The 14,595-nt window shown below is 40.9% G+C and overlaps 2 protein-coding genes across 3 annotated transcripts in view; both read right to left on the bottom strand.

The window, feature by feature from the left end:
• Positions 1-386: 386 nt before the first annotated feature.
• mtus2a (microtubule associated tumor suppressor candidate 2a) overlaps positions 387-14,595 on the bottom strand; it is a 55,364-nt gene continuing 41,155 nt past the window's right edge. The window contains exons 6-16 of one of the 2 annotated variants that reach the window (XM_019253201.2): positions 10,669-10,767; positions 7,471-7,658; positions 7,261-7,386; positions 5,599-5,665; positions 4,996-5,210; positions 4,785-4,890; positions 4,613-4,686; positions 4,424-4,522; positions 4,204-4,323; positions 3,989-4,089; positions 387-3,874 (exon numbers count right to left, since the gene is read on the bottom strand). In XM_019253201.2, coding sequence (XP_019108746.2) covers positions 3,445-3,874; positions 3,989-4,089; positions 4,204-4,323; positions 4,424-4,522; positions 4,613-4,686; positions 4,785-4,890; positions 4,996-5,210; positions 5,599-5,665; positions 7,261-7,386; positions 7,471-7,658; positions 10,669-10,767 — 1,625 coding nt within the window. In that variant the 3' untranslated portion in view covers positions 387-3,444. The remainder of the gene's footprint in view (positions 3,875-3,988; positions 4,090-4,203; positions 4,324-4,423; positions 4,523-4,612; positions 4,687-4,784; positions 4,891-4,995; positions 5,211-5,598; positions 5,666-7,260; positions 7,387-7,470; positions 7,659-10,668; positions 10,768-14,595) is intronic. The other variant, XM_019253202.2, reaches the window with a different exon arrangement.
• Positions 12,743-13,986, bottom strand: LOC104923824 (interaptin-like). Its single transcript, XM_010737014.3, has one exon. The coding sequence runs from the start codon at positions 13,777-13,779 to the stop codon at positions 12,958-12,960; it is 822 nt and encodes a 273-aa protein (XP_010735316.3). The 5' UTR covers positions 13,780-13,986; the 3' UTR covers positions 12,743-12,957.

Genomic DNA, 14,595 nt, shown 5'->3' with positions numbered 1-14,595 from the left:
CACTGAGAAGGACTTACCTAAAATGAAACATGGACGTCACGTGACTTTTTTTCTTGAATATTTTTTAATACTGCGTTCTCCCCAAAAAGTACGAATGAAAGCATCAACATACTTCGTATACATTACATGTTGAACTATGTTCATTGCTCGTCCTCTATGGCCTCCTACGCTACAGTTACATTTTGACCATCACAGATGCAGAGAGGTAAAAGAAGAGGAAGGGGAGAGGAGAGAAACAGCAAAGACAGAAAAAACATGCTTCTATTACTTTGTTGGTGCACTAAGACACAACCAATGTTGTAAATGTATTTACATTCAAAACATACAATCAGTGCCAGAACAAACAAATTGCGGTAAACTTTATCTCTGGGACCAAATCCACACGGGTTAAATGTATAGCTTCCCTCCACGTATTCAAATTCTAGTGCTTAAAGTTGATAAGCCATGGAAACATTTGCTACGACAGCATTTAAACATCGACATGGGCGCTTCATTTCCTCATGAGTTAGATCAATTACCCATGTCCGTTGTGGGGAGGCTCATCCAAGTGCTACATATTAAATGGCTGCTACATAGTGATCAGACGAGAGGTTCTTCTATATTCAACAAAAAAAATCACATGAATGACTTGTATAAAATGCCGTCATTACATTTTTGACATTCAGCGCATAGTGAGACACAGATGTCCACAGGACACATTGAAGGGTCATTACAATACCAGTTCATAGTTTAGAAATCATAGTCCATTCAACGGTGAAATATTCATTTAAGATGAAATTGGTAACTTTGTACGCTGTCATTTGTAAACAATAGTCTTTGTTGCATTCTTGTAGACTGTATTTTTTGCACCTGACGTGACCTTTAGGAGGACCCTGAAGAATCATTCAATGACATAGGTGAACTGTAACCCTAAACATTTGAAAACACAGTGACTCTCTGACTTTCTGCAAATTCGTACAATTGATCGTTATGCAAAGACATTCTCAAAATCATCAGTGTAGGTACAAAATAAGTGAGGACTGAGATACATTTCTCAAATCCAACGCTGAACTTGACATTCTTTTGTTTAAGAGCATTTAACCCTGTGTTCGTATCGTACAAAACAATTTTGAAGATCCGTGAAAGACTCATTTTTTTATTTTTTCATAAGCATGGAAAGTGCTGGTATCACAATTAAGGATCTACTTAAAAGTCTGTTACTGAAAAAAACTGGCAACCCAGAATCGTCCTTCTTTACATGCTGGTAAAAGTTTGGATTTTACTCAACCTGTAAATTAACAGAAAAGTGACCAGGGGTTCTGCAAGGAATTTCAAGGCCTCTATACTGCCCCGCTCCCGTCACCACCCATGCATCTACTTAACTTTAACAATATTGCATTAGTCATTAATCTCTATTCCCGTTAGCAATGTTGCTCTAACTGCCAACGCAGACTGACCCTCATCTCTTCTCACAGGCCTTGTTTATTTACAGCGGCTCCTTTTTATGTGTCATCTGAACAGCTTCAGCTTTGTTTCTTAATGCGCCAGTAAATCACTGAGATTACTCCGTATAATACTCCAGTTTTCTATGTTGACTTCTTCAAAGCCAGATGAAAGATTAAGACCCTGAGGGTAGGTTAGTCAGTAGAGTACAGTAGAGGAGGCAGCTATGACATACTGTATGCTATAAAATCATTTTTATATACCAAAGGTTGGTTTCTCTGTGGAAAATGATCTCGGGAAACATCTTGAGAGTGTATAATGTTCTGTAGAGAAGCTATACAAAATTAAAATTGAAAGTATTTCTAATCTAAATTTAGAAAATAATTCCCTGAACGATATCTTCTTGCACACTGAGAACTCAGTGTCGCTTGCAAATAGTTTGAACGCAATACTTCATAAGGACAAAAAAGAGGAGGTTATTAAGAGGTTAACACAGGTTCAGAGGGGTGACGCTCATCTTTGTGACTCTGCTCACACAGAGGTAAACAGAGGGTTAACCTGTATGTTTTTTCTTTTTTAACCAACATAGCTTATAGACCATTATTACATGAGACAGTCCTCTGAACACCACCTATGTGTGTGGGATGACAAGTAAAAAATCAGCTCTATATTTCCTGTCTCTTGGGGTTCATCACATATTCCACTTGTGTCCCATAGGTGATATTCTCAAAGTTACAAACACCATTCATCTCCGTCACTCCTCAAGCTTAATAAATAGACAGACCACAGCAATAATAAGTTCCACATTAAGACTGGAAGACTTTCACAGTACATGCTTGCTTAAGAAGCAAAAAACATGTAAGAAATAAATTAGATATGAACATCACATTTGAAAGAAATCACAACATTTAAAACAGATTCCTGTTGTCGGGTTTCCCCCTTAGCTTCGGGCTCCCTGGTAGCTGTGTGTGTTTTTGTTGTTGTTGTTGTTGTTGTTGTTGTGGTTGTTGTTGCTGCTGCTGCTGTTGAGCTGCAGACACAACAAACTGCACATTCCCGCTGAGGTAAATACAAAATGGCAGACGTAGTTTTTGCAAGTTGACCTGAGGGATCCCAAAAGTGAAGAGTAGCTTGTGTGGCGAGACGCTGTAGGAAGACCTGGCAAGGTGTGGACATTTATTACGTCCTGTGTATTTTGCAGGTTAAATGGCTGGGGTTCCAGGTAGGGTTGTCCCGCGTATGTAAAACTATCAGCATTGAACTAATTACAAAAATGTTAAATACGCCCTCGAGGAGGCTGAAAAGCATGATTCTCTTTGATTTACAAACCAATTCTTTATCCAAAGTCCTTTATGAAATAAAATGTTGCTTGTTCTCTGCTGGTGAGACGGCAGGACAGAATATAAGGCGCTTTGTAAGGGATTTTTCCAGATGAAGAATAATAAAAAAAAAACATTTCTGTGAATGCTGACCCAGTTCATGACTCAGAATTGCAACTCATCTCTTAAAACAGAACCGACTATGTGAGAGAGAGTAGAGCTTATTTTTACCAAGGACATGACCGTGTTTTTTTTGTTTTTTGTTTTTTTTTTAACCACACCAGAGTATTGTGATCTGGTGACAACAGTGTGCTACTTTCCATCTGTACTGTTTCCGTCTGTGCGGGGACTCGAGACTACCCATGCAGGGAGGTTTCACTTACATGTCGACACTATCTGTGTCACTATCATACAGTATATACAGTCTACATTTCCAGTCCACATACAAGTTGGGATTGGACTGCAGTCATCTGCATCCATTTATTTTTTTTATTTATCTGTGTTATTCCTTCTTGTGTTGTGTTTCACACGATGGACGCCACCAGCTGTAGAGACTTGATAAGACAGAGTTTTGTCCTGCGATGACTGGAGACCATTTTCCTCCAACATGTCGCTCAATGTCATTCACATTCAAAAAAGAAAAGGGAGGAGGAGAATGAAGCGAATAAAAGTGAATGTTAGGAAAAATAAAGAGATGTGAAGCTTATCTCTGCAAAGAGCTGAAACAAGCAGCAGAGTTACAGCGATTGGCTGACGCTCTGTGTGTGGGTGTGGCCGGGCCAGGGGAATAATTCTGATTGTTTGCTGCCCTGTGAGTGGGTGTGGCTGGTCCCGGGGAGAAATTTTGATTTGCGGCGGCTCTGTGGGACGGGGAGCAGTATTGAGCCTGCTGGGGACAGCCGTGACAGTGAGTGGGGGAGTCGCAGCCTGCCACAGGTGAGGAGGACAAGAATGGGGATGAGGGCAAAGGTGAGGTGGAGAAAGAGCGGTGCAGTGGGGAGGAGGCGGGGGACATGAGGGGGCTGGTCTGGAGGCGCCACAGAAGCTCCTCATTGTTCCGACTCAGCCGCTTCTTCTCGGTGCTCTCCTTCTCGACGGACTCGTGGAGGTTGGCGTTCTCTTCTGACAGTTGCCTGCAGTGGACGCAGCACAGAGGAAGCTTTTCATAGCATAAAGCAGAGGCTATGCAGTGTTAATGTTCAAAAAGGCCACAGTGATGATGGTGATCATGAGTGGATGTGTCTTACCTGGACAGGGTTAGGTTCATTTGAATACGGGCCTTCAGATCTTCATTCTGTTGCTGCAGAACCTGGACCTTCTCCTCAAGGAACACGTTCTTTTGGGCCTGCTCAAAAGTAAAACAGAACCACAGAACAATATTTCATTCACCAGACATCATGATCAGTGTGCATGTGTGTGTTTGTGAGGAGGGAGGAGGTGGAGGTGGTTTATTTGAGCCTACCACTTTCTCCAGATCAGAGATCTTCTTCTCTTGCTGGTGTATCTGCTGGTTCTTCATTTCTACAACCTCCTTCAAGCTCTTCAGGTCTTCCTCGATGTGTTGGTATGGAGCCAGAGCATCCTGTTACAGACACACATGCACATTCACAATATATATATTTGGATATCTATATTTCAAGTGACTCGTAGTTAATATTTGCTTTGGGATGTTGTAAACTCACAACGATCTGTTCATCTGTGCTCCTCCTCAAAGCCTCCTCAAAGCGTTTGGCTTTGTCCCTCAGACTCTGGTTTTGGAACGTGAGAGTATCCACTTGATCCTGCACAAGCGTCCAAACATACGTGACATCAGCGTGCATCAACCAAAAAAAAAAATTAACTATTCAGTGTGTTTGTATTTGGAATAATACCTGTAGAGAAAGTCTGAGTTTCTCAAAATCCTCCTCGAGGAGCATCTTCTGCTGCTCATGGGCTTTCCTCAAGTCTGCACACAGATTCAGGAGCACAATAAAAACCAGACCTGATGTTGTTTCCTGCAGAGCTGGTGTCATATTGTTTGTTAAAGCAGATCTAGAATCATACCTCTCATGGTACGGGCATGCTCCTCATGCAGTGTTGCCATGGTGATGTTATGCATGTCTCTGAGCTCCTGAATGGCTGCTTGGTGGTTGACTGTCATCTCCTCTACCTGACACACCAACATACACAGTGATGCCCTTTAAGCACTGACCAGACTTCATGTATTGAGACACACACACACATCTCCCATAGTGCCTCTCTCTCTCTCTCTCACCTGTTCTTGTTGCTGAGTCCTCAGCTCCTCCATCTCTGACCGATGCTCCGTCCGCAGGTGTTCTGCCTCCGCAGTGTGACACTTCCTGAGCCCCTCCTCCACAGCAGCCAGCTCCGCCTCCTGCTGCAGCTGCAGCTCCTGCAGTTCTCGTTCAAACGCCACCTCCAGCGCCGTCTTCTCCCGATGGAGTCTCTCCCACCGCGCTGAGTTGAAGGCTGTGTACGACGCAGAGTGTTGATGATGTTACTGCGTTACAGAGTGCTGAATATTCAAAGTTTGGCTGTATATTCATGACTATAGAAAGTTGGATCAGGATAGATTTCAATTCATTTAACTGTCTGAATTAATTTATTACTATATATTACTACATTAGTAAATTATGTGGAATGAGTTTCTCAAAAATAAAGTTGAGTGAAAGAGTGCTCACTCAAACATTTTGACATGTCACAGGAAGAAAGTGTGTAATATGTGTAAGAAACAAGTGTTCAGCTGCTTCAGTTTCCAGGTCCTGCTATTGTGCATGCTTGGCCCACTGCATTGCTTACAGGTAAGTCATTAGTAAAAGGGTTAGATTTATTTGGTCAAATATTGGTTCTCACTCACCCATTTCCTCTCTGATCTTTTGTATTTCTGAGGTCAATTTCTTTTGATTTTCCTCTGTAGTTTTATTCTGAAATTAAAAAACAAACAACGTCACAATTATTTCTAGAGTACAGACATAAATGTGACATGAAACAGCTGCTGGATAATGTGACTAAGAACCTACAGCCGTGCTAGCAGCTCTATGAGGTTTATACTCCATACTTTAAACTCACTATACATTATACAATGGGGCTTTAAACCGAATGCAAAATGTCATATTTAGCATGAGCAATGATTACTGATGATTACTATGCCAACATTTGCTAATCAGCAAAGTACAGCAAACGCTGATGGGAATGTGCTCACTCAGCATTTTTTCCCCCTCATTAATCAAAATTAATCAGCTAAAAAGCTAAAGTTTAAAAAAGACAAAGCAATGCTAGCTGGTTAAACAAAACTTTTTAAAAATTTTTATCATGCACAATGATTCCTTGAATTATTGTCCATCTCCCGCTAACACTAAAATAATAAAAGATAAGTAATTGGATTAAGCGCTGGCATGAGGATGTGTCTCTGAATAATGAACATTCACAACTAAAAGCAAACACTATACTGTAGCTGTTGTGTCAGATTGATGCCAGCAGGGGGAGCTCAAACCTACTCAAACTGGTCCAGACTTAAAGGCTTCCTGTCTCCTATATTGCCACTTCTGGCAAGTGATTGCAGCACTCAGATGGTGCCCATAAGGAAAATCCCTTGACAGGCTGACAGCAGTGCAGTTATAGCGCCTGAATCATTCCATCAGACACAGAGAGCTAGATGATACCAGCTCAATGACACACTGAACTCTGCAGGACCTTTCCCACAGTCGCAATCACTCTTGCTTCTCATGCTTCTCATGGACCATGCTGTGAATCTCAGCCCTCATGGTGTTAAACTCTGCATGTATTCTTGAGTTCACATGTGTGTGATGATCCAGGCTTTGAGTAAATGAAAAGGTTGAGGTGATGTTGTCTGGGTACATAGTAACATAGATTAGTATTAGTACTGTGACAATTCTAGAGGGGGGTAGTGGTAGTGTTGGAGAGGAGGTACTCTCTGAAGAGCTGGAGGTCTTCAGGAGGTTTTTGAAGGTAATGAGGGATGCCCCTGATCTGGTAAGACATTTTACCAACAGGGACAACAAACAAAAAGAGTCTGGATTTCCCTGAGTGTACCGGTGGCAGAGCCAGGCATTGTTTATTGGTGGTCAAGTAGGTGGGTGCAGAACTGGAGACTATTTTGTAGTCTGCATTAGTGATTTGAATTTAACGTGGGCTGCTACAGGTAGGTGGAGCTCGATGAGTTGTGGGGTAACATGTGCCATTTTGGGTTGATTGAAGACCAGGCACATCACTGCGTTCTGGATTATCTGAAAAGGTTTCACTGTGCAGGGTGGGTGGCCTGTCAGGAGAGTGTTACAGTAATGTATTTATGAGATGACCACAGCCTGAGTTGGGTAGCATGTTGAGTTAGGTATGGTCTGATTTTCTTTATGTTGTGACCGTGACACGATTACAGAAGGTTAGTTGGTCATTAATCATCAATCATGACTCCTAGGCAAGACATACACTGTAGGGACACTACAACTCTGTGCAGCCAGGTGCTATAGTGCAGGAGAACATGATTATTCAAGTTGGCTACCTTGAGGCAGTAATGCTGAGTGGTGATAATGAAGGCTTCCAGACCCAAAGAAGTCTTCCTTAGTTCTTCCCTTAGAGCACTGAGCTGCCTCTCCTGCTGCTCACAGCGTCCCTGCAGCCTCTGAACCTACGTGACAAAGAATGAAATGGAATTATGTAAAAAAAAAAAGAGAACGGAACAGCGCAGACTCCAAGTGGTACTGCAACTCACCTCCTCCCTTTGCTCCTCTTTTTCTTTTTCCTCTGCTTGCCTTTCTCTCTCTTTCTCTTGAGCCTCCTCTTTCTCTCTCTGCAGGCTCTCCTGCTGTTCCTGCTGCAGCCTCAGGGGGGCTACGCGGCGAGGGGACCCCGGGGGAGCTGACCCTCGCACTGGCACTGCAGGCCTCTGCACAGACTGGACTGTAAGGAGAGAAAAAAGTAAACCTAGAAAACTGAATCAAGTTCAAAATGAGTCTGCACGAGCATTTTTTTTTTTTAGGAAGAACACTGTGCAAATATTCAATTATTATGTACAGTATGATATCTGCCATATGTCAATAATTAGTCATGTACTAAATCTCAGATCTAACCAGGACACATCTATCTATGATAATGGAATTGGTGAGTATTAAATCAGAGGAGATCTGACCTGACCTATTGCTAATGACTGTTCACATGATAAATGATAGTCGCTTAATTGAATCTTCTCTACAGAGGAAGCCTTGGGGTATGTCCTGGCTGGTGAGTCTGGTGATAGGCCATCATGATGAATGTGATCAGTATCAAGAAATGATTGAGCTACAGCTTGAAATAATATATAAACACTGTTACAGTGTACTACTATGAGTGTATTATTTGTATGGTGTATAACCCGGGCAACAACTAAGCTGCAGTACAGGCAGTCAGATTAACCTCTGCGTGAGTCACCTTGTCATGTAGTGTGAACACATAACAGCCTGTGGAGATACACGGCATCAGAACACTGCATGCCTTCTAAAAATTTACCTTCTGCACATATAAACGTCCACAGACGCAATATATACAAAATCACTGCAGCTCCACATCACCTTGCCTTAACCATATCATTCAGGACTACTGGAGCATGAGGAGCCGTCTCCATGACAACGTGAGGCTGGGCTTGGGGTGCAGGGTCCCAGGTAATGAGTGAAAGATTGGTTAGAGGGAGGCAGGGGGAGGATAAAATGAGGGGAGTGCTGTCGGCCGAGTAAATGAGAGAAGAGAGCGGCGAGACAAAGAATCCAGTAAGAAGGGGGGGAGAGGTGCCTGAAGGTGCTGAACGATTGTAATGGTGATGGCCGTTTAAGGCCAGTGAAGTAGAGAAGAGATGTTCTTGCAAGTAGGGAATTTCTCTAAGCATAAAAAGATTTATTAAAAAAAAAACAGGGGGGTACTTTTCTTCACATCTAATAACCTCAGCTTTGCTTTAAAACTGCAAATATCAGCAAATGTTTTAATGTTACATCTTCATCAGTGTCTCTGCCTTAAAGGCACATTAAGATTCCGTGTATTTGAAACCAACTCCAAGCCTTATGCAAATTATGCCTTCCTCTTTTTCAGGCACACACGTAGACACACACTTCTGTAGGTTCTACCTGGGAGGCTTGAGGAGAGGTGAGTGAATACCAAATAAGTGTATGTGGCTGAGTGTGAATGCAGCATTCAGATGACAGCAGAGGGGTTGATGGAGGTGGAATAATGATGTGAAAAACAATGAGGAAAGGGAATGGCCTTGTGGGGTGCAGACACCAATGTGTGTGCAGGTGTGTGTGTTTCTGCTAGGTTGTGGTAAAAGGTGGTAAGGCTGGGTATATTTCACGATATTTTACAGGCACACTGTCCAGAACTGCTTCAAGAGTCGAGAGCAATGAACTGACAATATCTGTAAATCCCAGTAAATAAGAGCAAAGCTACAGTGCCGAGCCGAGAGGATCAGTGAGAAGAAGAAATGTTTTCATATTTGTGTGTGTGTGTGTGTGTGTGGGAGGAGACAGGTTCAGCAAAAGATGCAGTAAAGAGAAGGGTGAACGGTAACAGCAGCACTTTGGTGGAAAATAATGAAGTGGGCAAAGAGAGAGAGGCATAGCCAGAGGAGATGTGTGTCAACTCTGCAAGGAAAGATGGTGAGTCCATCCACAATCCTTCACAACACAGAAGAAAGTGCCAAGCATGATGAATCTTCTTTTGTTGCTGTGATATTTGAAATGGATGCAAGCTGCTGGAGTGTGAGCGGATGAAGAAGAGGTCATATATAAGGAGCATTAATGATGACTTTGTGGTAAGACCACATCTATAATACTTTATAATGGCACTCATAGTAAAGTCATAATGCTTTATGACTACACTTATCGACACACATGATGCTCCGTGATGCACTAACCCTATCAACAGTCATTAAAGATTATATGTATGACTTATAATAAATTATAACTTCAAGTATCTTACGGATGCTCTTGACTAGTTATAAACTGTTCCATTCAATTTTATTTATACGGCACCAAATCATAACAGAAGTTATCTAATGACACTTTTCATATAGAGCATACATATTATATTATTTACAGAGACTCACATTATGAATACACACTTATAGAAACGTCTCAACAACTGTATGTGTTATAATAGTTCATGCAGTGTCATAAAATATTGTGTCATAGATATTGATGCCTATATAATACTGAATGCTTCATCATTGTCACTGTTCATGTTAAAAACAGTGTGTATGTATGTGTATATTTTTTTATGCATTTAAATACATTTATGCTGAGTCATGTGAAGTTAAGTCTGTCTGCTTTAGGAATGAAACCATACATTTTAAACCTATATAATATATTCAAAGATAAAAAATATGCTTTATTTTCACAGAGGGATAAAAGCCACTGTTACACCCAAGATAACCGCCTACCATCAATAAAACATTATGATGGAGCATCATTTTTTATAGATCCGTCAATATCTGCTTCACTTTAATTAACACATACATACAGTGATAACTTGTGACACTGCATAGGCTGTTATAGCACACTATGAGTGTCGCAAGTGTCACTGACATTGTTCATGTTATTAATAACTGTTGCGGGATTCTCTAACCTTGTCGCTTGTTCCAAAAATCCAGGCTTAGTCGGAAAAATTATGTTGTGATTTTTATTCTCCACCTCACCAGGTGCAAACAGTGCCAATATTTACAAAGCCCCAAAAAAATAAAGTGAATGAAAGTCAGTCAAAGGTCCACTTTCTCAGAAGACATTCAGGGTATAGTGCAGGAAGTCATCATTAATGTTATTACCTATGCTTTTGCTTCGTGAAAAATGGTCTATTGCTGTGACCCTGTGCGTGTGAGTGATTTTATTTTGCCCTTCAGTTGAACTCTCTCAGTAATTTTATGTTTTGTATGCTATGTTTCGGTACTCACCTGGGGACTGAGGTTTGGGAGGAACAACTGCCAGTCTCTTTGGAGATGATGGAAGAGAACGTGTCACCTCTGAACTCCGCTGAAACTCCTTCCTGCCGACTGTCAGGACACAGAAAGTGTTATTAGGCTTAATTTAACGAGGAAAAGCACACAGGGACATTTAGATAATAGACAGTAAAATGTTAAAAAGCAGATTTATATAACATGATGTCAGTCAGAATTCCTCACAGGTGTCAAACCAATGATCTCTGTTGACTCCTCACTCTCTCGTTTCCTTTTGCATTTCTGATTCTCTTAACTTCTGTCAGTCTTTCTTTTACCCTCCTGCTTTCATCTCCAGCTATCACCCCACTCCCCACGCCGTGTGATATAACTATGTCCCAGGGGACTCTGGGTAAAAGAGAAGCAGAACATTCTTGGGGAGATGTACTCATCACTTCCCCGCTCTCCCTGACGTTCCACACTTTGCAACCAAGATAGACAATAAACAGGAACTTGTGTCGCAGAGTCTGTGAGATCTGGGGGAGTAAAGAAAGTATCAAGCAATCAGTTTTTCTACACCATATTCACTTGACTGACAGAGAAACAACTGAGGCTGCTGAAAAAGTTCCATTTAACAAAGTGTTTAGACTGCAGTGGTCATTGGTGTCCAATACTAACTAGTAGATTTAGTGAGCTAAGTTCCTAAACCATGTGTCCATTTAAAAAGTTGGCAATTCTCATGGTGAGATTGTGTTTTTTTTAATAATGTTGTGTTGTAACGTTGAGCTTAGAGAGTTTCATTTCTTCCACTACTTCCTGCAGTTGCCGTGCTATGTCACATATTTAGTGTGCTCAATGTGTTCAGTAGTTGCGCTTTGAAAAGGTCAGCGGCAATCAAGGTCCATCTTGAAATAATGTGAACTTTGAGCACAGCGCTTCTATTTGTGCATCACTTTCTTAAGACGTGCATAGCCCACTCCCTACATGTTATCACAGCCACAGTAAAATTATTATTTAATATGCTAAAACATGGTAATGATTGAATTGCAAATTACACGTGGTGCCAGAACATGACACTGGTGACACCTCTACCTTTACTAACTTTCAGATAGTAAAAGTTGCATTATTTTTTCCCACAGATTCTTCACCATGTTTTTTTTTGGAGCTGTTGTTTGACTATGACAGACATGAATCATCAATACAAAATGAATTCACGAATAAATCACTAAAAGATAAGTTAGCATTGCTCTGCATTTAACATTTGTAATATTTGACCGTGCGCTGCTGCATCTGTCAGACTGTCATCATGACTTTTATGTCAATGTGATTTGGGTAAATATTCCAATATAACAACATGTGAACCTTCACAAGAAGTGATGCTAATATTTCCTAAATTCTTTTTTAATAGTCAGTGTTTTTAAATTAGTTTGTGTTTCTTATATGAACACCAGATACCAGAGTATATTTCAGAATATATTTCCTTCCTCCAAACCTTGAATGGAGATTAGATTATAAATATTTCTGAATGATAAAAATCATAACACAACATGGAGACAAAATCAAATATCAGCCTTGTATTCGAATAATAAACTCTCATTTGGCTTCATAAAATATGATATGAACATGTGACCTGAAAACATAAGTTACAGAACTCATATGTCTGTGTCTAGCCGGCCAGTAAACAAGCCGAGTGAGATTATTTTATCCAAACTTGTGTTTCATTGGTTTTGGAATTTTGAGTTTAATTACGTGAAGTGAGGCTTCCTACTCAAGATTTGTTTCATTGCGCAAAACATTTTATTCATGTTTAATTTAGTCACATTTGTTGACTTCCTTGCTCATTCAGCCGTAAATGTACCATTACCTGAATTAAAATCAAAATTATGGATTTGACTATCGTTGAACAGCTTTGGCATAATGCAGGTACACAACTCAACAAAATATAAAACATATGTCGAGACATGTGAATGCAGAAATGTTATATTTTATATCTTTAAAAAGTGATATATATGACAGATAGTAGCACATCTTACTGCCTTACAGTTATATTTCTATACTTATTAAGACACATTGTAGAAATATGAGTGAAGTTTTATTTGATTTTTATTGAAGTTTTTTTTTTGTTGTTGAACTTATAATGTCATTGTGGGGGAAACCTGAGCACCAGGAGTAAACCCACGCAGACACATGGAGGAGCAGAGGGAGGAACAGAGTGGAGGTGGAAGATGGTTGTTCTTGTGCATCCAGCTCAGACCTCTGACTTGAATTCTGTTTCCTCATTTCTCATTTCCTCATTTCGACTCCTCTCTAACTGCAGTTCCGGGAATCCTTCTCGCCCTCCAGTAGCTTTAGTCTCTTCTCCCAGTCCTGTTCTTTCTGGACCAGGTTCTTTTTCTCTTCTTCAAGCAGTTGTAGGGTCTTCTCACATTCCTGTTGTTTCTGAATCAACTCCCCTCTGAATTTCTCCTCCAGAGCCTTGCGGTCTTCCCTCCAACATTTGTGGCACTGGATTAACTCAATTCTGCAGCTCCTCAGCTCATTTGTTGTCTCTATGAGCTTCTGAGCATCAGCTGTGGCCTCTGTGAGTCTGTGAGAGAGATCGTCATTGTCCTTCTGAAGAACCAGGACCTCATTGTCTCTCTGGTGAAGTTGTTGCTCCATCTGGTCTAACTTCTGCTGCAAGTCATTCTGCAGCAGAAAAGCACTCTCCTGGAGTTTTTCTTTCTCTGACTCCAGTCTTGCGGCCATTTCATCTTTTTCCTGTTTGCTCAGGTGCTGGGTTCTATCTAGCTGTTCTTCGAGGGAGGAGATTTGTGTCTCAAGTGATACAATGGTATCATAACTCTCCTTGTATACATCTTCAAACTCCGTCTCCCTGAGTTTCAGAAGTTCCTCTAGTCTACGTATTTCCGATTCAAGATGCTCCAATAAGTAGCTAAGCTTCCTCTTATTACACCGTAAGTTTGCTTTTTCCACTTCCAGTCGATTTACTTTCCTCTGCAGACGCTCATTCAGCTGGTGAGCATAGTCAAGGTCGCTTTGCAGACGGCTTGAGTGGGCTTGAGGAGCAGAATCAACAAACTGAACACGTCGTGCTCGGACAGTCCTTGGATTTTGGCTTTGTTCCATTGTGTGTGATAGACTGATTGTTGCCTGTGATGGACTGTAGCTTTCTCTGTTGTGTTCAATTTATAACAAATGTCTTTGTTGTGGCTTTGATGGGAACTGGTTTAAAGACAGAGAGCAGAGATATAAAATCCTGGAACAAAGCTGGTTCCGTTTGATCCTTTGATGTTCTAAAAGTGGGAGGGGCTTAAAAAAGAAAAAAAGAAAGAAAGAGAGAAAGAAATAAAGAAAGAAAGAAAAAAAGAAAGAAAGAAAGAAAGAAAGAAAGAAAGAAAGAAAGAAAGAAAAATATATATAGAGAGAGTAGCCTTCTGATATCTTCCAACAAGCAGCAACCTCTGTGGCTGTGAAATGAAGCCAATGCAGAAGTGCTGAAAGCTAGTGCCTCAGTTGACCACTTGAGGCTGGCTACAGAAATTTCAACCTCCATTAGTCCTCATGTTCAAATGTCCAACTTCACAGCAGAAATAAACATGTTTACAGCCTGGTACAAAAAACAGTTTTGGTCTCTATACTTGAAGTCTACTTTAAAACAAACAGATTCCCAAACACCCTTTTTTGCAGTCATTATTATTTGCAAGACTACAACTAGATTCATTTTGAGATTATTTCCCATCGTGCAACTGCTGGGAATTTACAACAAGAACAACTGTTGAACAATGGAGCAGAAACCTTTCTGTCCATAAGAGAGGACACCTCTCACTCACTCACTCACTCACTCACTCACCAACTCCACCAGTTTCTCACTCTTTTTACAGTTCGAGAGAATTGGGTTTCCTCCATGTTTCTGGTGCTGGACAGTACAACATGACTGAGAGT

This window comes from Larimichthys crocea, chromosome XXII, assembly GCF_000972845.2.
Source record: "Larimichthys crocea isolate SSNF chromosome XXII, L_crocea_2.0, whole genome shotgun sequence".
Taxonomy (NCBI): domain Eukaryota; kingdom Metazoa; phylum Chordata; class Actinopteri; family Sciaenidae; genus Larimichthys; species Larimichthys crocea.
Note: the sequence above shows the minus strand (reverse complement) of the source record. Positions and strands in the feature narration are given on the sequence as shown.